Source organism: Panthera pardus, unplaced genomic scaffold (assembly GCF_024362965.1).
Source record: "Panthera pardus isolate Hobbes unplaced genomic scaffold, ASM2436296v1 HiC_scaffold_17, whole genome shotgun sequence".
Taxonomy (NCBI): Eukaryota; Metazoa; Chordata; class Mammalia; order Carnivora; family Felidae; genus Panthera; species Panthera pardus.
Genome location: NW_026526732.1, coordinates 76,389,943 through 76,414,033, shown reverse-complemented (window position 1 = coordinate 76,414,033; position 24,091 = coordinate 76,389,943). Strand labels below are relative to the sequence as shown.

At 37.3% G+C, this 24,091-nt stretch overlaps 1 protein-coding gene across 1 annotated transcript in view; it reads right to left on the bottom strand.

Annotated features, from left to right (window-relative positions):
• Nucleotides 1–14,429, bottom strand: part of ME1 (malic enzyme 1) — a 188,168-nt gene extending 173,739 nt beyond the window's left edge. Inside the window, exon 1 of the mRNA XM_019442753.2 lies at nucleotides 14,240–14,429. Coding sequence (XP_019298298.1) covers nucleotides 14,240–14,317 — 78 coding nt within the window. The 5' untranslated portion in view covers nucleotides 14,318–14,429. The remainder of the gene's footprint in view (nucleotides 1–14,239) is intronic.
• Between the last annotated feature and the right edge of the window lie 9,662 nt (nucleotides 14,430–24,091).

Here is a 24,091-nt window from a genome sequence, read left to right as displayed (position 1 = left end):
GATGTGTGGGATGTAGGGAAGGCTCCTTAAAGGGAGCTAGTGGACTCCACTGGAAGGTGGCCCTTCTTGTGTTTCTCCCATTTCTTCCAGCAACCAGCTTGGAACGTGCAAATGCTATCTAAGACCCATAGTCAGTCAGGACCATGAAGGGTTCTGGAAGATGGAAGGGCAGCAATGTTCCTGATGACTCTGTGACCCACCAAACAGGCCCAGACTGTCTACCTCTGATTTCCTTCATGTGTGAAAGAAAAATAAGCTACATCCTAACCAAATCACTGTTACTTGTTTTTACTGTTGTTGTTCTTGCTGTTATATGTACCAAAACCAAGTCATAAATGATATAGTGGTCATTCCTATACCCACTAAAGGAAAGAGATTCTCCAACATATACCCAACAGCATATTTAACCCACAATGTAGAATGTAACTTGTGGAGAAGTTATAAGCATATTTGAAAGGCAAAACAGAACTATACATTAGGTCAAGAATTAACCATCATTTACCCATTTGACAAACTTTTACAGAATACTAACTATACTCCAGGTCCTAGGAGCAAGTATGTGAAAAGATAAAGCTATGATATAAACCAGCATAACAACCCTACCCACCTCCTCAGAGGAATTGTGAACCTTGTAATTTCTGTAGTATTTTCTCCATCACAGCATGAAGAGAAACAGAAGGATACAAATACCAACAAGGCCAAGAATTTTTAAAAATCCTTAGACTGTAGAAATTTTACAAATTATGTCATGTTCTTATTTTTACATAAATCATTTTCAACAGAATGACCTTTATTACCAAAATTACTGTAGCAAATATGTACCCAGTGAAATGAGGAAGATATGTGAATATATATTGGAAAACATATTCTCTGATGTTTCCCCCTGAAACTTAAGACCAAGTTATTAGACTGAGTTTCACACATTCACCTCCTAAAAATAACAATCTGAGGGTTCTGGTTCTGTGCAAGATGGTGTAAGCATACTTTACCTTGTCTCTCCCAATGAATCTAACTATAAACCTTGTGCAGAATACACCAGGAAGCTATATGAAGAGTCTGAAAAGTAAATGGCAGCAGAGGAGCAGGGGAAGAAGACCTGAATCCCAGGTACCACCAAACCAACAGTGAGTTTCCTGGAGTTTTGCCCTTCAGTACAGCCTGGCTTTTTTTTCCCCTCTGTAATCAACTGGCCTTGACTAAAAAGTAACAGAAATGCTAGAAGTGCAACTGAGTGCAGACAAAAAGAATGCCAAGAAAAGCTTTCTTTTTCTGGTCCAAGAATCAGGAAAGGGGGCTCTTAAAGGTTACAGAAGAGGGAAATCCATTCTTATTTTCCATTCTCTCCAGCCCCAGCCCCCTGTGAATCCCACAGTGGGGGGCAGGAGCATGACCACTGCAGATGTCTAAAATTGTAAGATAGGAAAATCATTCTTTTTAGCCAGAGAAGCAATGGTCCCAAGATCACGGATTAAACGTCTGTAGCATTTTTCTTTGTCTTCCAGTCACTTGGCCCTAAATGCAAATGCAGGTAGAAGAAGTATACTACAGAGCAAGGAAACTAAAGGTCCAGTTTTCCGGCTAGTGGGCTGGAAAGGGGGGCTCAAGGAGACAAAAAGTATCAGTGAGATCATAGAAAGAAAGGAACCCAAGAGAACAATCCCATAAAGTTGTATATGAACTCCTGGGCTCGCCTCTGAGCTATGCATGTAGAGACCTGATCTTGAACAGTCTCACAAAAGATATGAGAACTAAACTATGGTATAAACCGCTGTATGGATCCTACACTGACCTTTGGGCAGTACACACGATGAACAGAACCAAACAGCACTACAAAGTGGCTATGAAAATGGAATATTGGAACCACGATCCAGAAAACAAGGGTCCAACTTATGAACTCACCTAACCAGTTTGACTGACTGCAAAAACTAAAAAGAACTGTATTCCCTTTGGGATTTAACCAAAACCTACAATGCAAAAGTCCAGGATACATGCAAAAATTACTCAGCATATGAAGAAACAGGTAAATGTTAACTTTCAAAGGAAAAAGAAAAATCAATGACAATGCAGAGAATGGAGTTATCAAAGATTTCAAAACAGTTATTGTAACCATACCCCAAAGCATAAGGACAAAATCTTTTGAAATGAATGGAAAAAACAGTCTTGGTGAACAAATTAAAGCTATAAAGAACCAAGTGGAAATTTTAGAACTGAAAAATATAATAACTAAATATATTCATAGGATGGGCTCAAGAACAGAATGGAGATACAAGAGAAAAGGGTCAGTAAACTTGAAGATGGATCAACCAATCTGAAAAACAAAGAAAAAAAAACTGGAAAAGAAAAAGTCAGAGCCTCAGGGACCTGTGGGACAATACCAAAAAACCTAACATTTTTATCAACAGAATGCCAAAAGGAGAGAAGAAAGAAAAAATATTTGTAGAAATAATGGCTAAACATTTATCAATTTTGGCACCAGATATAAAATTACAAATTCAAGAAGCTCAACAAACCCCAAGAAGATAATCGAAAAAAAATCTAAATCCAGAAAAATTATTTCAAAATGCTGAAAACTAGAAAAAAGAAAACATCTTTAAAGATGCCAGAGAAAAACCAACCTACTCATTGCATACATATGTAACAATTCGGATGACAAGTTTCTCATCAGAAACAAGGGAGGCCAGAGGAAAGAGGAATGGCATTTTTAACGTGCTGAAGGTAAAGAAGTGTCAACCCAAAATTCTATAACTGGTGAAAATACCCCTCAGGAAAGAAAGTGAAATAAAGACAAGCAGTCTCCAGCAAACCTGCTCTAAAAGAAATGCTAAAGGACATTTTTTACATAGAAAGGAAATGATACCTGAGGATAACCTAAATGACAACCATCTGGGTAACTGTAACAGATTATCCTTTCCCTCTTAAATTCTTTGAAATATGTATGACAGTTAAAATCAAAATAATAAACATTACATTATTACATCAAAAATATTTTTCATAAGAATTCAGTAGCAAAACAAACAATCCAATTAAAATGGGCAAAGGATCTGAATAGACATTTTTCCAAAGAAGATACACAGATGGCCAACAGACACATGAAAGGAAACTCAGTAACCGCAATCATCAGGAAAATGCAAATCAAAACCACAAGATATCACTTCACACCTGTTAGAATGGCTACTCTCAAAAAAACAAGAAATACAAGTATTGGTGAGGATATGGAAAAAAAGTTTCCCTTTTTTGGAGGTTTTTGATGAACCTTTTCTCCCACACTCTTGGTGGGAATGTAAATAGGTATATCCACTGTGGAAAACAATATGGAGTTTCCTCAAACAATTAAAAATAGAACTACCATATGATCTAGCAATTCTACCTCTGGGTTTTTATCTGAAGAAAAGAAAAAAACAACATGGAAAGGATATATGCACCCCCATGTTCACTACAGCATTATTTGCAATTGCCAAGATATGGAAACAACCTAAAAGTCCATCAACGGATGAATGAATAAAGAAAACGTGGTGTGTGTGTGTGTGTGTGTGTGTTCGTGTGTGTGTGTGTGTGTGTATACATATATATGTATATATATAAAATATAATTTGGCCATACTAAAAAAAAGAGGGAAATCTCACTATTTGCAACAACATGGATGGATCTTGACAGCATTATGCTAAGTGAAATAAAGTCAGAGAAAAACAAACACTGTATATGATCTTACTTATATGTGGAATCTAAAAAGAAAACAAAAACAAAAACAAAAAATAAGCTCATAGATACAGAAAAAGATTGGTGGTTGCCAGAGGTGGGAAGTAGATGGGTGGAGGAAATGGATGAAGGTGTTAAAAAAGTACAAACATACAGTCATAAAATAAATAAGTCATAGGGATGAATGTACATATAGCATGGTGAGTATAGTTAATAATACTGCATTGCATATTTACAAAGTTGCTAAGAGAATAAATCTTAAAAATTCTCATCACAAGAAGAAATTTTTTTATAACTGTATGGTGGCAGATGTTAGCTAGACTTATTATGGTGATCATTTCACAATATACACAAATATCAACTCATTATATTGTATACCTGAAGCTACTTTAATGTTATGTGTCAATTATATCTCAATTTAAAAAATTTTATGTAACGTATGTATGGAGATGTAAGTGGATATAACAACTATAACATAATCAAAGGAAAGTAATTAGACAAATGATGATAAGGTATGAACATTCCAAATGAACTGATAAAATGGTCATTTCAAGTAGACTGAAAAATTATATATAGTATAATTCTTTTTTTTAATTTTTTTTAATGTTTATTTATTCTTGAGAGAGAGACAGAGACAGAATGTGAGTGGGGGAGGGTCAGAGAGAGAGAGACACACAGAATCTGAAGGAGCCTCCAGGCTCCGAGCTGTCAGCACAGAGCCTGAAGTGGGGTTCAAACTCACAAACTGTGAGATCATGACCTGAGCTGAAGTCGGACGCTTAACTGACTGAGCCACGCAGATGCTCCTATATAGTATAATTCTTACAGAAAGTACCAAAACCAGCCTATAAAAAGATATTGTCAAAAAGTCAAAGATAAAATGGAATAAAATATTCAAACAGGAAAGGGAGAAATAAAGAGATGAAAAACAGAGGAAATAAACACCTAATAATAAAATAGTAGACAGAAATCCAAACATATCAATAATTCCATTAAGTGTAAATGGTCTAAACACAGAAATTAAAAGAGATATATTACCAGAAAATGGCAAGAGCTACAAGCAAAATTAATTAGATCATTACAATCTCTCACCTACATGTTCCTATGAAGATTGGGAAATGTCAGTCTTAACCTCTTTGTATGTCACCATTTCCAGCTCTTCTTTTTGACTTCTATCATTGGATCTTTCAAACCAGTAATGTCTCTGTGTTATTTATTAAGCTTTAATTCTCAAAGGGAAGTTATAATAATACTCTTTTCCATTTTCCCAATTTCTCAAGTGAATTTTCTCATTATCTGGCAAAACAATTTCTTTAGAAATTTGAGGAATTCGTATATGGAAACAGTTTATTACCTTTGGTGTGTCCTGCACTGAGAGAAATATGTTAAAGTCTGCTAGTATTAGTGTTTATTCCTCTCTGCGTGTTCTGTAGGGTCTTTTTTATGAGGGTGACTGCTGTGTTATTTGATGCATAGATATTCCTTACTTTTTTAACTTTATTCAAAATTGTACTTTTCAGAATTATAAAGAGTCTTTTGTCTCACTTAATGCTTTTTGATATAGACTCTACACTGTCTGACGTCAGGTATAACCCTGATTTCCTGCTGGTTGCATTTTCCAACGTCTTTATTTTTAGTCTTTCCATAGCATTTTGTTTTCAATGTATCTCTTATCTATAGCATAGTTTGCTTCTGCTTTGTGGAACAATCCGAAAACAATTCTATTAATAGAGGAGTTATTCTCATTTATATTTACTGACACTGATGAGGGATAGAAGCAGAAAATTTTCACCTTTAGCCCAGAAGGCTGATCTATGGCATCCATAATTCTGATAAGGATTAAATACATGCTGGTTACTACATTCTTAAAAGGTCTCATGACTGCCTGGCTATCTCACCAATAGTTAATATTGAACTGAATGATAGGCACCAGATAAATCTTGTGAAACTAGTTTTACAAGCAGAAATTTGAAGAAGACCTTTATGATCTAGTACTTCCTGCACATCCCCTATCCCTTGAGTACTAAGCATATAACCACCGGCTTCATACAGCAATAGTGCAGCTCTTTCTGTCCATGGGTCCTGTCCCCATGCTACTCAAATAAACTTACTAAGCTGCACCATAAAACATCTCAAGAATTATTTCTTGACCATTGCATTCAACAACCCTGCAATATAACCAATATATTTCCTTTCAATTCTGTCTTTATTATATTATAATCTCTACATGTAAAAATTAACTATAATTTTGAATAAGTAAAAATTTTAAAGGCTTACAAAAATACTCATTAACCAAGTCGCAGTTTCTTCCTGGCTCTGAGCACTTGAGTAAGGACTTATATTTTGGCCAACTAACCAAGACTTGCCACTATTAGTAACCATAACATTCTCATCATTTCAAGATTATTGTTTCAAAAGATACCTCAATTTGGACATGTAGACAGAAAAACACAAGGGGGCTTGACCAGTACTGCCAAGGCAAACTAGAGCCCCATATGTGCAACACTAACACACAGAAAAGAAAGTTACTTTCTAATAACTTCCCAGGTATGTGAATGCACTACTTAAAGAAGTCATAAAGCAAAATTTTCTTAAACTATGGGTTGTGACTCACATTTCTTAAAAACTGAAATATGATAAATACTACTAGTGTGCACTAAACACAGCAAAATATTGTATTATGACATTTTGTTTCCATTACAATATGTATTAGTTTGCTAAGGCTGCCATAACAAAGTACCAGACTAAGTAACTAAAACAACAGAAATTTATTTTCTCACAGTTCTGAAGGCTGTTAAGTCCAAGATCAAGATGCTGGTAGGGTTGCTTACATTCTGAGACTTTTCTCATTGACTTCTCTCTTTGTATTCACATGGTCTTTCCTTTTCTTATAATGCTATCAGCCATATTGAATTAAGGTCCACCCTAAAGACCTGATTTTAACTTAATTACCTCTTTAAAGGTATTAACTCCAAATGCAATTGCATTCTGAGACAGTGGATAAATCAATACATGACTCTTGGTAGGGCACAATTCACCCTACAACATTATGCTTATACATGTATTATATATGTGTACTGTGTCACAATCAAAAAAGTTTTAAAATATCTTAGAAGACTCTGAATAGATAATTCAAATGTATTAAATATATTCTAAGCTTAAGGGGCCTAGCCTTAATACTGTCATGGAGTCAGGACTCCTTCAGTCTCCAGATTTCCAGGTCTTCATGAAGTAGTTTAGAATTTAACTGCTCCAGGGATCCTGATAATGCAATTATGAACATTCAGATGAACATGTAAATACTTTTGCTGATATTCTTACTCAACATTACCTGATAAAAAAAATAAACTTAGTGCTTTAGATCTAGGGTTTATTAGTATAAAGCTCTAACAGTTATATTTCCATGTGTTTGAGACTATTACTCATTTTTTTTAATGTTTATTAATTTTTGAGAGAGACAGAGACAGAATGTGAGTGGGTTAGGGGCAGAGAGAGAGGGAGACACAGAATCCAAAGCAGACTCCAGGCTCTGAGCTGTCAACACAGAGCCTGACGCGGGGCTTCAACTCACAAGCTATGACATCATGACCTAAGCCAAAATGGGAGGCTTAATCAACTGAGCCACCCAGGTGCCCCAAGACTATTATTCATTATTATATTGACTTCCCAAGCTACCCGGACCAAACTATAGAAACTTAAAGCCATACTGTCTCTCCCCTCTGTTTAAACTCAAAGGCCTCAAGTATCTAACAGTTTAGTTGATGGCTAACTTAGATATATTTTTAAGGCCTGAGGGAAATGCTGAGGCTTTAAATTCTCTAAATTCACTTAAGACAACAATAATCCTTTGTTTTAAAATGTACTACTTTATATACATAAAGCTAAAAACAGGTAAAAATTAACATATAAGCCATAAGATATTTTAAATATCATTTTAAGAATACAAACATCCACATTTTACATTTAGGTCCCATGTCTAAGAAAATTTCCTAAACATTTAGGTTGGAAACATTTCCAAATTTGTTCTAACTGTAACGTATTTCATGATTTATTCCGGATCTATATACTGTCCAAGTTGGTTGAGTTGGTTCAATAACATAATGAAGTAACAAATCAATCAGTCTTAAGTCTATCATAGTATTTGGTCACGTCAGTTTTGAAAACCAATGGAAATAGTCAAATATTTGTTTTGTCAGAGTAACAGACTATTTCCAAAGCCAGACTCAAGTAAAGGCTGGTTTCACACCACTGGAACTTGTAAATTTCCTGTCTCTGCAATTCACTCCCTCTTCTCCCAATAACTTTAATGACCAAAGCATACCTCTACCTTTCTCTAACAAGCTATGTTCTTTCATACTTCCAAGCCTTCACATGCTTTGAACAGAGTCCTGAGAAGCAAAGAGCTTTCCTTTTTCTTTGTCTTCACAAATATATATTTTAACCTATACCTGGCATTCTGTGAAAGTGTATGAAAGACTGCAAAGGTCATGTGATGTCAGTCAAGCTCAGTTATATGAATTTGAGGGTAAAACATAAATGTCTCTCCCATAAAGAGAAGATACGTTTTTGGTTTTACTATAAAATAAAGAAGGAACATAATCTTGTCATAGAAAATTCAAGGGAAGAGGATTAGTACACTAAAAGGAGAATTCTTTATAATTGCTCCAGCTATGAGCTCGGACTTTCTATACAAAAGTACTATATTAATATTAGGATGTACTAAAAAAAACCTACTGTTTTTGAATGTATAATTTAGAAAAAATTAATATTCACTATCTCAAATCTTTTCAATATGTGATTGAAGAGGCAAGACAGAAATCACATTACAACAGAAATCTAAGTGCACTCACAAGAATCTTATTCGTTGCAATATTCTCTCAACCACAACATTATCTAGTATATACTGGGCTCTGAACAAATATTTTCTACATAAAAAAATAATAAATGAATGAAATTATCACTTTATTTTATAAGGATAGTAACTGAAATTAGTTAAGAAAAGCTCACTTAAAATCTCATAGCTGCTAAATGGAAGAATTGGGGCTTTCGCTTTCTAAATACAATGCCTTAGAATGTTCATTCCATTCCATTACATTTCTCATACTTGCCCAAAAGCTAGAAGGAAATTATAACACAAAAACAAAACTTCTTAGACTTTCTTCAGTATATTCTTATACTCCATATCACCAGTCTCAAAAGTCCTCAGGTCAAACTCCTCTTTCTCCTCTTTCTACTCATTTGAGTGTATTTGTTTTTGCGCTCCCCTACACTACCACCGTTGTTTCAAGTGCAGCAAGGTATCAGCTGTGGAGGCATATGGCTATCCACCCACAATACAATGGCACTTGTATCAGTGGGATTCCACATTAAATAATACATCAGTTTCCCATACTGTTGAGGCAACTTCAGAGAACTGTTATAGATAAAAATTTCTGAATGATTTGTCGTGGTATAATTTACACTGAAGAAAAAGAGGAGGTTCAATGTATCTTTCCTTCATAACCATGAGACTTATTTGTCTCTTTTCTCTACAACACATCCAACTAGGTCTTGACATGCCAGGACACAAACATCTACAAATGCACTTGCCCAGAAGCTCACTTTTTAGATAGAAAAGTTAATGATGCTGACCGAAACTGACTTTCATACATCACTATCTTAAACTGGATTAAAATGCCTAAAATATTAAAAAGTGGTATCTTTTGGAGATTTACAGGTCATGTACATGATTTAATCTTAAAGACATAGAAACCATGTAAGCACAATTATGGCAGAACTAGCAATTAGTGTTTTCTACCATTGCTAGAGGAATGGTATAAAGCGAACTAATAAATTTAGAAATGAAAAATAAGTGATTTTGTGTGTAGAATTTTACTTTTGAAGAGTTATTTATGAAACATTAGTCACATGAAAATTCCTGAGAAAAAATTTGAAATACAACTCATCAAAACCAGAAGGCATCCTTGAAAATCATAAACATTAAACATTAAATTAGAAAAGTGCACATAACACAAATGCAAGCACCTCAAAAATAGTTTGGGCTGTGTAGAGAAAGATACTGAATCTCAGAAGCATGAGGCAGAAGTACTTTCCCAAATACTATGATGAAATACTACCTGGAGTGATGTAATTTGAGTAAAAGCAAAAAGTGAGAATCATACATTATTACCAATGAAGACAGATCGTAATTTCTCTTAAGTTTTCACAAGGTTTTATTTTTTTAATTTGGATCATATCTACTGTTAACCTTGAGTTTACCAAGACTAATCACCCCTTTAAGGTTATCTAGCAAGCAATTAAAACTTCATGGATGGTCAGGCTTAAACCAAATTCCAACTATTCTTCTATATTCCATTATACATTGTATAATGTATAGGCAACTGAACTTTAGACTTAAATGCAAATTTACTTTCAAAAAACTATAATAAAAAGGATATAAATGTCAAAATAATGCTCAAACGACCACTCTAAAAGCTTCTTGCTTTATAGGAAAGAATATCCAATGGAATAATGACAGTGTCTTCAGCAAATGGTGCTGGGAAAACTGGAGAGCGACATGCAGAAAAATGAACCTGGACCACTTTCTTATACCATACACAAAAATAAACTCAAAATGGATGAAAGACCTGAACGCAAGACAGGGAGCCATCAAAAGCCTAGAGGAAAAGCAGGCAAAAGCCTCTTTGACCTCGACCGCAGCAACTTCTTACTGAACACATCTCCGCAGGCAAGGGAAACAAAAGCAAAAATGAACTATTGGGACCTCATCAAAATAAAAAGCTTCTGCACAGTGAAGGAAACTAAAAGGTAACCGAAAGAATGGAAGAAGATATTTGCAAAGGACCTATCAGATAAAGGGTTAGTATCTAAAATCTATAAAGAACTTATCAAATTCAACACCCAAAACACAAATAATCCAGTGAAGAAATGGGCAAAAGACATGAATAGACACTTCTCCAAAGAAGACATCCAGATGGCCAACCGACACATGAAAAAATGCTCAACATCACTCATCATCGGGGAAATACAAATCAAAACCACAATGAGATACCCTTACACCTGTCAGAATGGCTAACATTAACAACTCCGGCAACAACAGATGTTGGCAAGGATGTGGAGAAAGAGGATCTCTTTTGCACTGCTGGTGGGAATGCAAACTGGTGCAGCCACTCTGGAAGACAGTATGAAGTTCCACCAAAAATAAAAAATAGAACTACGCTATGACCCAGCAATTGCACTGCTAGGTATTTATCCAAGGAATACAGGTATGCTGTTTCGAAGGGGCACATGCACCCCAATGTTTATAGCAGCAGTATCAACAATAGCCAAAGTATGGAAAGAGCCCAAATGTCCATCAATGGATGAATGGATAAAGAAGGTGTGGTATATATATACAATGAGGTATTATTTGGCAATCAAAAAGAATGAAATCTTGCCATTTGCAACTACGTGAATGGAACTAGAGGTATTATGCTAAACGAATTTGGTCAGAGAAAGACAAAAATCATATGACTTCACTCCTGTGAGGACTTTAAGACACAGAACAGATGAACATAAGGGAAGGGAAGCAAAAATAATATAAGAACAGGGAGGGGGACAAAACGTAAGAGACTCTTAAATATAGAGAACAAACAGAAGGTTGCTGGAGAGGTTGTGGGAGGGGGGGATGAGCTAAATGGGTAAGGGGCATTAAGGAATCTATTCCTGAAATCATTGTCGCATTATATGCTAACTAACTTGGATGTAAATTAATAAATAAATAAATTATAAAAAAATAAAAATAAAAGCTTCTTGATTTAAAAGCTGAGTACTGTTTAAAAGACAAAAGAAATAAAAACATGGTTCATTCATTTATGAAATAGACATTTATTTAAAGCCCACTGGGCAAAATTCTGTACTAAGTATGAATCCTGCCCTATGACAATCAAAATAAAAAAAAAAAATACAATGCAGTGAATACAACATGACATGGTACATTTGAATACACAAATGTTAATGATAATAGGACTAAGAGAATTAGGAACATCTTCCCTAGAGAGATTATTAAATCAATTAATGCCATTTTAATTGTACGAAATTACACGTAGACAAAAAGGAGAGTATTAAGAGATCCAGCAAACATATTTCAAGTGGAAGACTAAATTGGGCGACTAATGAGATCAATTTGAAGAAGACTGACAAGACTGATTTTATATTCAACATTATAGGAACTATTATAAATACTTGGATGACAGAAGAAGAACATGAAGAAAACACTAACTGATGTACGTATTGCTCTCATATCTACATGTAGGACAGACTATAATCTGAAAATAAAACCGGTAAAAATCGTTGCAGTTACCCAAAAGCTGCGGTGATAAAGGTCTGTGTGAACGTGGCTGAAGAAGTCTTCATGCAGCCAGATGACAGGCTGGAGTGTTAAAGGGCAAGATCTACTAGCCTAGGTTATCACAAAAATCAATAAGAATTCCCAAGCTACCAGAAAACTTTAAAGCCCAGAGGTCTTCAGTGCAGGGCAGATCAGAACATCCCACAGCCATGGTTTCAATGGTAAGGATACTCTGCTACTTCCATTAGGCAACACACAACTGTCTTAGAACTGAGTAAGAAAAAGTAAAGCTTATTCCATTAATCACCCCAGAGTTGGTGAACTAGATTTTTTTTTAATGTTTATTTATTTTTGAAATAGAGAGAGTCAGAGCATGAGCCAGGGGAGTGGCAGAGAGAGAGGGAGACACAGAATCTGAAGCAGGCTCCAGCTGGAAGCTGTCAGCACAGAACCTGATGTGGGGCTCAAACTCATGAACTTGTGAGATCCTGACCTGAGCCAAGGTCGGACTCTTAACCAACTGAGCCACCTAGGCGCCCCAATGAACTAGATTTTATATCCAATTTGATACTATGCAGACAATAAAGTTCAATCACAAATTCAAAAATGTGTTCTTAACACATTATGCTGCACCTTTCAACTTGGTGGAAGATCTTTGTGATATTATTGTTAAGTAGGAGTTAATCTTTATTGGTAAATAGAAGCCAAAAAGATTCTAAGTAAAGGCATAATAATTACTCTTGCTCAGTGATTGCCTATGCCATCTACCCACTCCAAACACTCATTCTTGCCCATGACTTCAGGGAAATTCAAACAGGTTATACCACTTATGTGGTCCTTCTTAAGTAACAACACATTATTTGGTCATAAATTACAGCAAGCAGATACACATGAAAGTAACAAATTATTTTATAACATCAGATTTTACCTTTGTTCTACTGAAAATAGGCCCCAACATGCAGACTAATAAAAAGAAAAATCTAGCAAATAAATTCATTTTGAAGAAAAAAATAAGTAGGAACTATTTAAAATTTCATGATGCTTTATGACCCCAAATACTAAACAACCATGTATTTTTTAAAAGTTACCTGTCACCACAAAAATCAAAAAGAACTCACACTAGCTATAGTTTATTAAATAGAAGAAATCACAAATCTTCAAGCCATTAATAACGATCAACAAATCACCAGCAACATGACCAGAAGGTTAAGAGTGGGGTCCAGTTCCTAATGAAAAAGAGTATCTACTAAAGAGACAACCAAAATGACTAAACAGATCTCTGTTGACTGATGGCATTTCCCATATCCTAAATAAGGAAATGTCAAAATCACAACTACACACACACACACACACACTCACACACACACAAAACAATCTAGAGAGAAATTTAGCTATAAAGTGTGACTGCTTAGTATCTAGATAAGCAAAATTATAAATCAGGTATTTTTCATTTGAGAAAAATATTAGGGGTTCACTCGACATTACCAGTGAAGAAAAATGAAATGTTAGCGAGATCTGGAAAAGGGTCTGTAATTTACAGTGGATTCTTGTTTTCATAAGAGGTCTTTAAAAAAATGTTTTTAATTTCCATAAGGCCAGATTCAAAAACATAGGACTAGCTTTACCCACAGCCCCAGGTCTAGGACAGGGATTTTGTACCAGGCCATGCAAAGTGTCCAAGGCAGAAGCCACCCACCACGCATTCCCAGCCTCCTAATCGTGTCGCTCCAGAAACCAAGAGGCCTTGACTTCTAGCTTGTTAATGTGATCTGAGGCTCTGGGAACTCATTTCTGTCCAGGATGGACCAGTAGGGCCACTTCTCTCCGAGCAGCGTCCCAGAATTGCCACACTGAGTGAAACCAGTAAGTAGGTGGCACATACAGGCTGAGCTGGCAGCCAACCTATCTTCACAGAAACAGTTCAAGCACTTAGCCTGATACTACTTTCTTCGCCTTGGCTCCTGGAGAAGCCGAAAAGTAAACAAGTTACATCTCCTCCGGTCCCAAAAAGGGATGCCGAGGTGCACCAGCACCGCGCGCCCATCACACTGCTGGGCACACAGCCTACTGGGTGGCCCCTCCATTCCGCCCGCAACAAGAGCCGCGTCCGGTGACAGCGGACAGAGGGGTGAGGCCGCGTTGGGGGAAACCCCCGGAGGGCCGGTCCCAGACCGAAGGCGACCACTGGGCCGCCAGGTGGGCCGGAGGACTCACCTTGTTGAGGTGGGGGTCCCGCGTCAAGGCGTAGCCGCGCTGGTGGGTGTGGCGGCGGCGGGGGGCTGCGGGCTCCATGGCTGGCGTGCGGGTGGGCGGCGGGGTCGGGCGGCGGCGCGCGGCGCGCGGCGCAGGCGGCGATGCTGCTGAGACGCCGGCGCTGAGTGCGGCGGCGGCGGCGGCCCCGCTGGGAAAGAGCCGGCAGCCGGGGGCGGGCGTGGGTGGCGAGAGGGGGTGGACGCGGCGGGAGGAGCCCGCGAGAAGCCGGTGTCCCCAGCCGGGCAGCCTGCGAGAATCGCTGAGTCATGGCAGGAGATCAGCCGAGCCGGCGAGTGAGGAGGAGGAGGAAGAGCGAGGCTCTCGCGGCTCCCAAGGGGCGGCGGCCGCAGGAGCCGCTCCTTTACATGCACTGGGCCCCACTCACCACTGGGTTGATGATCACAAGTGTCCTAGCCCGTGTCTGCGTGGGGCGTGCCTCCGTTGTGCACGGAATGCTTTTACCCCCGAGACCCATGCGAGTAGCAAGGTCACGTTCCCCCCGCCCGCCCCGGGGGCTTTGCGGGTACCGTAGCCCCTGGGCCCTCAGCGGGAACCGCAAGGATACCCGGGAGATGCGAAATGGGGAGGTTCAGGCGGAAAACAGCGGCTGTAGGACCGAGGGATGGGAGCACTCAGGAAATGGACCAAGGGGCTGTTTGCAGAAGACCTCGACTGAGACTCTCTCTCTCTTCCCATTAGGCGCTTCGAAGCTCTCTATCCAGGGTCCCGATGCCGGCCACGCCCAGGAGCCAGACAGAACTAACCTTGACCCAGAAAGCAGAGGCCTGAGTAGAACTGGGAGGAAGTGTGGGCCTGTGGAGCTCTAGATTATACATGGGAATTTTACCTTAATATAATTGCAAGCCAACGTGTGTTACACTGCAGATGGTTATGGCCCACTGAACAGTCACATTTATCTTGTATATAATTTCGTGAGAGTTCTAGAAGCCAGGATGTTTATGAACCTCTTTGAATTCATATTCAAAGATTGGATAACTCAATCTTCAAGGGCTTCAGTTTCTACTTTGGTGAAAGGAGAGGGTCAGAATAAATGATCTTCCAGCACTGGAATTCTGTTGTTATTGTTATTTCTACTTGAAGTTTCCAGGAATGGAGGAGCAGTCAGATCAAAGCCAAAAGGGGTGTGTGATACACAAAAACCATGAAAGATGTCGGTGCCCCAGTTTCTTTTCCAGGTAAGCAGGATCAATAGTTTCTACCTGATTCATTTCTAACTAATGGTAGTACAAAAGACAGCATTAGGGATTGATTATGGGTTGATTTTGTATATCCATAAACTAGACACACATCCAATAATTTCTTACGTTACCTTATCAGAAAGATTGTTATAGTAATTGTTTTTTAGCTATGCTTATATCCAGAAGCTTCTTGGGCCTATTCTTTGAATTACCTAGAATCAGTTGTTTTAAGGGAGAACATTTTATTAATTGGGAACATTTTACTGGCATCATAGAGTTCTTTAAAAAAAAAAACTCCTTGCATTTAAATAACAGTTCTCACTGTGAATGCTACAATCCATAAATAATTAACCCTAACTACAATACCTGAGAAGAAGGTATACTTTACAAAACTCACTCCCAGGGAGTTAACTGAGACATGTCACAATTAGAGTACTTTATCAGAAACAGAAACAGTTTAATAACAGGCCTCGGAAGCAAACTTAGATGCTGAAGAAACAAAAATGTCAGTACAACTGAACCTTGTTATTATGCCCCTCTTATAGAAGTTTAGCCTGTCTATTCCTGTTTCTGTGATGTATTACATACTGATAGGAAAGCTGACATAAATATAGGGAGGAGCCCAAAGTATATGGGCTCAACCCCCAAGCCCTCATTAAAGGGAGTACAAGATCCTGGCAGTGCAGGTAAAGAGAAGTAAACATATGGGAGATGTGAATTTAAGAGAAATAGTTCAGTCATCTTGAATGATAACAGTAGGAGGCCTAAGTGGGGGAGTCACTTTGTATATTCATGTGCAGTTCCAAGAGTACTGGAAGGAACTCTTTTTCCATGTAAATGTTATCCAGAACATTAAATTTCAGTCCTGTTTGTTTGTAAAGTTAGGTTTTAATATAAAAACAAAATCTCAGGAAACAGAAAAAAAAACAACTTATTTTAATTTTCCTTGTAAGAAACTACAGTTGTGCAATCTGCACATAATTGGTAATGTTAAAAATGGTTATGATTCACAAACTAAGGGATTAGAACCTGTAAATTTCTGTTGCACAGGTGAGTATACCAGCAAATAAAAATCAAATTTTTCTTGCCAAATTTAATGCACAATGAACTCTAGTCATTAAAATCATTAAAATATGATTATAGTATTCTGATTTAATGTCATTGAGATGAAGTACAGAAAACTTAGGAAATATCTAATGGTACATAGAGCATTTCAAGTGTTTTACTTTCATAGTAAACTTAAAAGTACATAAATTTCCCAGAAGGAGGGATTAGTCTATATCATCGGTGTATATTTGCAAAACATTTCAACAGTACAACACTAGAACTTTCAAAATGGGACATTGGAAATGTTTTACTTTCATGAGAAAAAAATATCATCTAATTTTTTTTAATGTTTATTTATTTTTGAGAGACAGACACGAGCAGGAGAAGGGCAGAGAGAGGGAGACAGAATCCAAAGCAGGCTCCAGGCTCTGAGCTGTCAGCACAGAGCCTGGCATAGGGCTCAAACTCAGATCATGACCTGAGCCGAAGTCAGATGCTTAACTGACTGAGCCACCCAGGCACCCTGAGAAAAAATACCATCTAAATCAAAGATGTAGCTATATGATATGAGTAAGTAATCCTTATTTCTTTATACAAAAAGCATGTTACTACTATGTAAAATAAGTTCTGATTTTTTAGTTGAATATCTCAACATGCCTGATTCTTGGTGGGTTTCTGCATGAAGGAAAGGCCTTTGATCTTTTGGGGTTTTTAGAATTCAGTGTTCAGTGTATTAGGGAGGAGAAAGTCCACCAGAGTAAGTGACCCTAAAAATTCAGAATTTAATGTAGCAGCTGCATCCTTGGGATATCCAGCCCTAGGACTGTGAAGCATACAACTGGAATGAGTGCTAGTGTGGAGGAGGCTAAGCTCTCCTACCTTAGGTTTTCAGCTGGGACTCTTTAACAAGAGGACATTAAGAAAAGAAAAAGTTTATTAATGCTTGCAGTGCACATCACACGGAAGAAACTTGAAACAAAGAGTAACTCAAAACAGCTTCTTAAAACCACTGTCTATATAGCATCTTCAACAAAGACCAATACATTTGTAGAGAAATGATAGCACAAAGGAAAACAGTTTTAGGCTTTCAAGGGTGGCAAACTGGAAGGGTAAATATATGGGAAGAAACTTAACAGTAAGGTTTGTTGCCAATTCCTCTTCTCAAAGATTCAAATTTTGGGGTGACATATCCTGGTTTCCTTCATTAGGTTTTATACCTGGCTCTAAGGAATCCCTGATGAACAAAAAACTCAAAGTTATTGGTATTTAAGTATCCTGGTTATAGGTGAAATGAGTGCATGAGCCATTTCATTAGAATGTTTTAGGGACGCCTGGGTGGCTCAGTCAGTTAAGCATCAGACTATGGCTCAGGTCAGGATCTCACAATTCATGCATAGGGCTCTGTGCTGACAGCCTGGAGCCTGGATCCTGCTTCGGATTCTGTCTCCCTCGCTCTCTGCCCCTCCCCCACTTGCATGCAAGTGTTCTCTCTCTCTCTCTCTCTCTCTCTCTCTCTCTCTCTCTCTCTCTCTCTCTCAAATATAAACATTAAGGAAAAGAAAATAACTGGGGCACCTGGGTGGCTCAGTCAGTTAAGCGTCTGACTGTGGCTCAGGTCATGATCTCACAGTCTGTCCTCGAGTTTGAGCCCTACGTCAGGCTCTGTGCTGACAGCTCAAGAACCTGGAGGCTACTTCAGATTCTGTGTCTCCCTCTCTTTTTTAAAAAGAAAGAAAGAAAGAAAAATAATGTTTTAAAGAGATGTGCCCATATTCTATTCTTTAAGCAAAAGTTTGTGCAAAAGCCCCATCCTCTAAAGGATTCTACAGAATGCCTGGAGCTCTATAGAGTTGTGTTGTTGTTGTTGTTGTTGTTGTTTTTCCCCCTGAAGAAAGCAATGTTACTCTTTAACAGTCAAAAGCATTATTCCTATTAGGGATAATGTAATACCACCTCATTCTTACTGTGTATTACAATCATTCATATGGATATAAATATAAAAATACAGACACTGCATGGTGACTAATTTTGGAATAAATCCATAGATTCAGTCACAGCATGTATAAATCATTTATATCTTAACTGCTTACTTATACCTGAACAAATTTTCATTAAGCATATTATTAATTTTCTAATTATATAATCTGGTTGCAGTATTTTATTTTGCTGAAGCACATTTGAAAAAGAAGTCAGCTCCTTCACCTATTTTAATACTAGTATATTCTGGATCTTGTTATGCAGTGCATGTATAGAAACTTAAAAGAGCATATATTTCCCACAAGGAGACATTTAGTCTCTATCATTGGTGTGTATTTACCAAACATTTTAACGCTACAAACATTAGCAGTTTCAAGATGGGGCACCTGAAAAGGTTTCTACTCTGCTACAATGATACAGGTGTAACTTTACACAAGACATCTTAGTAATGTTAAATCAACTGCAGGTAAGAGTTGTGAAAACCAATAAAGAAGCTAAGTTAAAATGGAGTCTGGAGGCAATGAAGGGATAGTTCTCAGGATCACTCCTGGCAATTTACTTAGCATACCTCAGGGAGAAGAAGGATGATTCTCCTTGCCCAGCAACAACCTACCCAATGAGAAGCCCTCACTCTCCCTCAAATTCTCCCTCTCCTCCAATGAACTCTTGTTCAAAGCAGCCCCTCCCCACTCCCTTCTTTCCTCTATACAAGGAAACTCTTTTTCCTTCCTTCTTGGGACTTGCCTATGGTTTGCCATGATTGCAGTCCTAACTTGCAATTCCTCTGCTATTCCTAAATAAATTCATTTTTGCTGGATAAATAACTGGCTGGTTTTTTTTCTTTAATTTTTTTAATGGATGTTTTGTTTTTAAGGTTGACAGGGTTTTATCAATGAATTGCTTCATATCCATCATTTCCTGGTGACATGAACTGTGCATCATGCCTTCCTAGGTTTTTAAGGTTACATTGGTTGGATTTACCGATGTTTTTAGCTTTTGACAATAAGAGAACCAACCATTATTAGAAACCAAAGGGTGGTAATCTCCATGGCACTAAGAATAGAAATATCTGTTAGCCTCTGCTAGGACTCCGTGGAATGGAAGCACACAGGGGAAGTGAGTACAGTGATGCCTGCCAGCTCCTGCTGTGTGGTAGAGCAGTATATAAAAGACAAAGCTCTGTCCTGAGAAAAGCCTCCCCAAATAACAACATTAAAAGGAATACTTTCTTCACCTCTGCTCCATCAAGGGCTTTACATTTATGCTATCCAATTCCAGGTTCATCCTGTAAATCTGGTAAGAGCCCAGTAACGTTAAACAAGGCATAGCCATATTCACAGTTAATGTGACAGGCATAACTGGCACACGTGGGTAAATATATTTGATACGTGAACTTCTGATACCTGCAAAGTCTTCTGCCCACCCATGCTCAGTATCTCCATGGTGAGAAGGGGTGCAGACATCGATGGTACTGCCATGTGAGAAGCAGGAACGAAAGTGGCGCCTGTAAGCTGCATCCCCTCTAGAAGGCACAAGTATCATGGGTCTACACCAGTAGTTTTCAATCTTTATCCCATATTAGAATCATCTGGTGAGCTTTAAAGAACACTCTTGCCTAGGCCAAGAGTTCTTGATTTAATTGGTCTCAGTTGTAACTTTAGCACCAGGACTTTTTGCCCCAAGCTCCCCAGATGATTCTAATTCGCAAAGTTGAGAACCACTGGTCTAAAATAATGGTTCTCAAATTTTTGCATGCATCACAGTCAGTTGGAGGGTTTGTTAAAATAAAGAACCTTTTGATTCAATAAATCTGAGGTGAGGTTTATAATGTGTTTTTCTAACAAGTCCTAAGTGATGCTGATGCTGATGGTCAAGAGAACACATTTGAGAACCACTAGTCTAGAGCAATGCTATCTAACAGAAATATAATGTGAGCCACATACATAATTTAAAATTTTGCAGGGAGCCACATTTTTTTAAAGTAAAAAGAAACAGGTAAAATATATTTTAAAAATATATTTTATTTTACCTATTATATCCAAAATATTATGTCAATATGTTATCAAAATAAAAATTATTAATGAGATGTTTTACTTTCTTTTTTCTTTGTACTAAGTTTTTGAAATCTAGTGTATTTTACACTTATAGCACATCTCAATTTGGACACCAAATTTTTATCAGAAATGCTTGTTCTGTACTTAGATTTTATAAAATTTACAATTGACATAATAGATACATATACCCAAGTTGTTGCAAACATACTTAGAAGATTCCAGTAACTAAATTCAGTATATATTTTACATTTAAATTAACATAAAATAAAATTTATTTTTCCCTATTTGAAAAATGCATTAAGATTATTTACTGAAGGTCAATCATTATCTACCTGTTGCTACCTGTTTGTACAGTTTCCATTATTAATAGATTGTGTTTCCTAAAGCTCATATGCAAGTCAATGATTTAGAAATCAGATTGCATTTCTTCATAGAAATAATACAACAAATGCTTCCAGGGTATCCTATTAAAGCCCACTTAACACATAATGGCTGAAATATACAAAGAATCAAAGAGTACTTCTCTGCAGTTTTTAAAAATAAAATGTTTCTTGGGGCGACTGGGTGGCTCAGTCGGTTGAGCATCTGACTTTGGCTCAGGTCACGATCTCGCAGTCCGTGAGTTCGAGCCCCGTGTCGGGCTCTGGGCTGATGGCTCAGAGCCTGGAGCCTGCTTCTGATTCTGTGTCTCCCTCTCTCTCTGCCCCTCCCCCGTTCATGCTCTGTCTCTCTCTGTCTCAAAAATAAATAAAAGCGTTAAAAAAAATTTAAATAAAAAAAATTAAAAAAAAGAAAGAAATGATTAAAAAAATAAATAAATAAATAAATAAAATGTTTCTGAATAAAATATCAGACAAATTCCAATTCAGTATTCCATGAGTATATTTCTCTTTCAATAAGTGCCCTTTGAAAATGGATGAACAATATATTTAGTTCCCAACAGATGTGAAGTATGTCACCTGCCTTAGAAGGCAGAATCAATTACAGTCACATTTGGTTTTAAAACAACAACTGTTTGCATTTAACTACATAAAGGACATTCATACAACCTATGCATAAAAAAGAAACCACAGGAATATTTCCAAATGTAAAATATAGTTCTAAACTCAAGTCCTCTGCTCTGAATTCTCCAATTGTATCCCACTCACTCATAGAAACAAGGTTATTAATTAAACCTGTAAGACCCACAAGATCTCCTCCAGTTTTATCTGTGTGGCTTTGTTACCTTTATCTTTCCCTTCGTCTCTCACTCCATTCCAAAGGACCCTGATCTCCCAAACAGGACAAACACATTCCTGCCTCAGGGCCTTTGCTCTTGCTGTGCCCTCTAACTGAAACACTCTTCACCCAGATCACACAGGGCTTCCTTATTCCCTTCAGGTCTTTTCCTAAATGTTTGGGTCTTCACCAATCATTCCACATAGCAATTACTAACCCTCCTCCCACCTTCCTTTTATATCATTCTTCCTTAACTTTTCTCCATATAACTTTTCACATTTAAATATAATATGCAATTCACTTATTTGTCATCTCACTGCTACCACCACTAACATGTCAACAACATGACAGTGGTGATTTAATATTTTTTGGTCCTTTCTGTGGAACCTAACACTTTTATGTTCCTGAACTCTACATAAACAACTTTCTAAGTTATTTTATGATCTATTTATTTATACACATGTCTTTTATATGTACAATTTTTACTTGACTATCTTCCTTTAAGTCTTCTGCATGAAGGGAATAGATCATCTTCCCTTTGGCAAAAGATTTAATTGGAGGTAGAAAATTCATTGTTGTAGTAACTGGTGAAACAGCCTTTCAAATAATTCTTGGTCTTCAAACATTTTGAAAAATTCATGTTTTCAGGGCTAGCTCAGACAGCGGAACGTGTGACTCTTGATGTTCAGATTGTGAGTTCAAGCCCCTTGTGGGGTATAGAGATTCCTTAAATCAATAAAACTTTTTTAAAAATTCATGTTTTCTGGGGTGCCTGGGTGGTTCAGTTGGTTAAGCATTGGCTCAGGTCATGATCTCATAGTTCATGAATTTGAGCCCCACGTTGGGTTCTATGCTCTCAGCGTGGAGCCAGCTTCAGATCCTCTGTTCCCCCCTCTCACTGCCCCTCCCCTGCTCTCTTTCTCTTTCTCAAAAATAAATAACATTAAAAAAAATTCATGTTTTCTATATCCCTATAGGATGACAAATTTCGTTGAGGCTGTTCTGTAGTCAATATTCATTTGGATTGTATAATTGTGTAATGTTCAAGTACCCTGTAGAATTATATCAGCTGTCTAAATAAAGTACCCATTTGTGAATAGCGTGTACTATATTATTTAAAACCTAAAAGTACAACTTCTATGAAAAAGATCCAGTTCAATGATTTTTGTCATTTGATTTCACTGAATTAAAATTGTACTACTTTCTTAAATCTGTTTTTTAAACATTTAATTTAGATAAAAACCAAACTCCCATCATTGTAATGAATAAATCTATATCATTGCTTCCAATTACTCTTTAGCCTACCAACTCTGCCATTTGTTGGTGTGATTTCTTTTTTTTTTTTAATTCAATTTATTTAAACTAAAAAAAGGAAAAACCATTCACCCATTTCTCCTACATACACAGCCCTAACCCCATCTCTGGCAACCACCAATCTATAAGCTTGATGTTTATTCATTTATTTATTTATAGATTCTAGATATAAGAGAGCTCATGCAGTATTTGTCTTTGTCTGACTTATTTCACTTCTCATAATGTCCTCAAGGACCATCCATGTTGTCACAAATGGCAAGATTTCATTCTTTTTTTATGGCAGAATAATATTTGTGTGTATATGCATACATACATACACACACACATACCACATTCACTTTTTCCATTCATCCATCAGTGGACCCAAGTTGTTTGCATATCTTGACTATTGTAAATAATGCTGAAAGTAACATACAGGTGCACGTATCTTTTTGAGTTAGTGTTTCATTTTCTTTACATAAATTCCCAGAAGTGGAATTGCCGGGTCATGGTAGTTCTATTTTTAATTTTTTGAGGAACCTCCATACTGTTTTGCACAGGGGCTGCACAGTCTGCATTCCCACCAATAGTTCCCTTTTCTTCACATCACTTGTTATTTCTAGTCTTTTTGATAATAGCTATTTTAACTGGTATAAGGGGATCTCTCATCATGGTTTTTTTTAAATGCTTATTTATTTTGAGAGAGAGAGAGTGCATCTACAGGGGAGGGGCAGAGAGAGGGAGACAGAGAATTCCAAGCAGGCTCCACACAGTGTGGAGCCCAGTGTGGGGTTTAATCCCACAATTGCGAGATCTCATCCTGAGCCAATATCAAAAGTCAGTCAACCAACTGAGCCACCCAGGCACCCCTCTCATTATGGTTTTGATTTGCATTTTCCTAATGATTAATGATATAATGCATCTTTTCACGTACCTGTTGGACATTGGTATTCATGGTATTCATGTACCTTTGAACATTGAATTGAGGGTCTCACTTGTGCTGGCCGTATTTCAAGTACTTAATA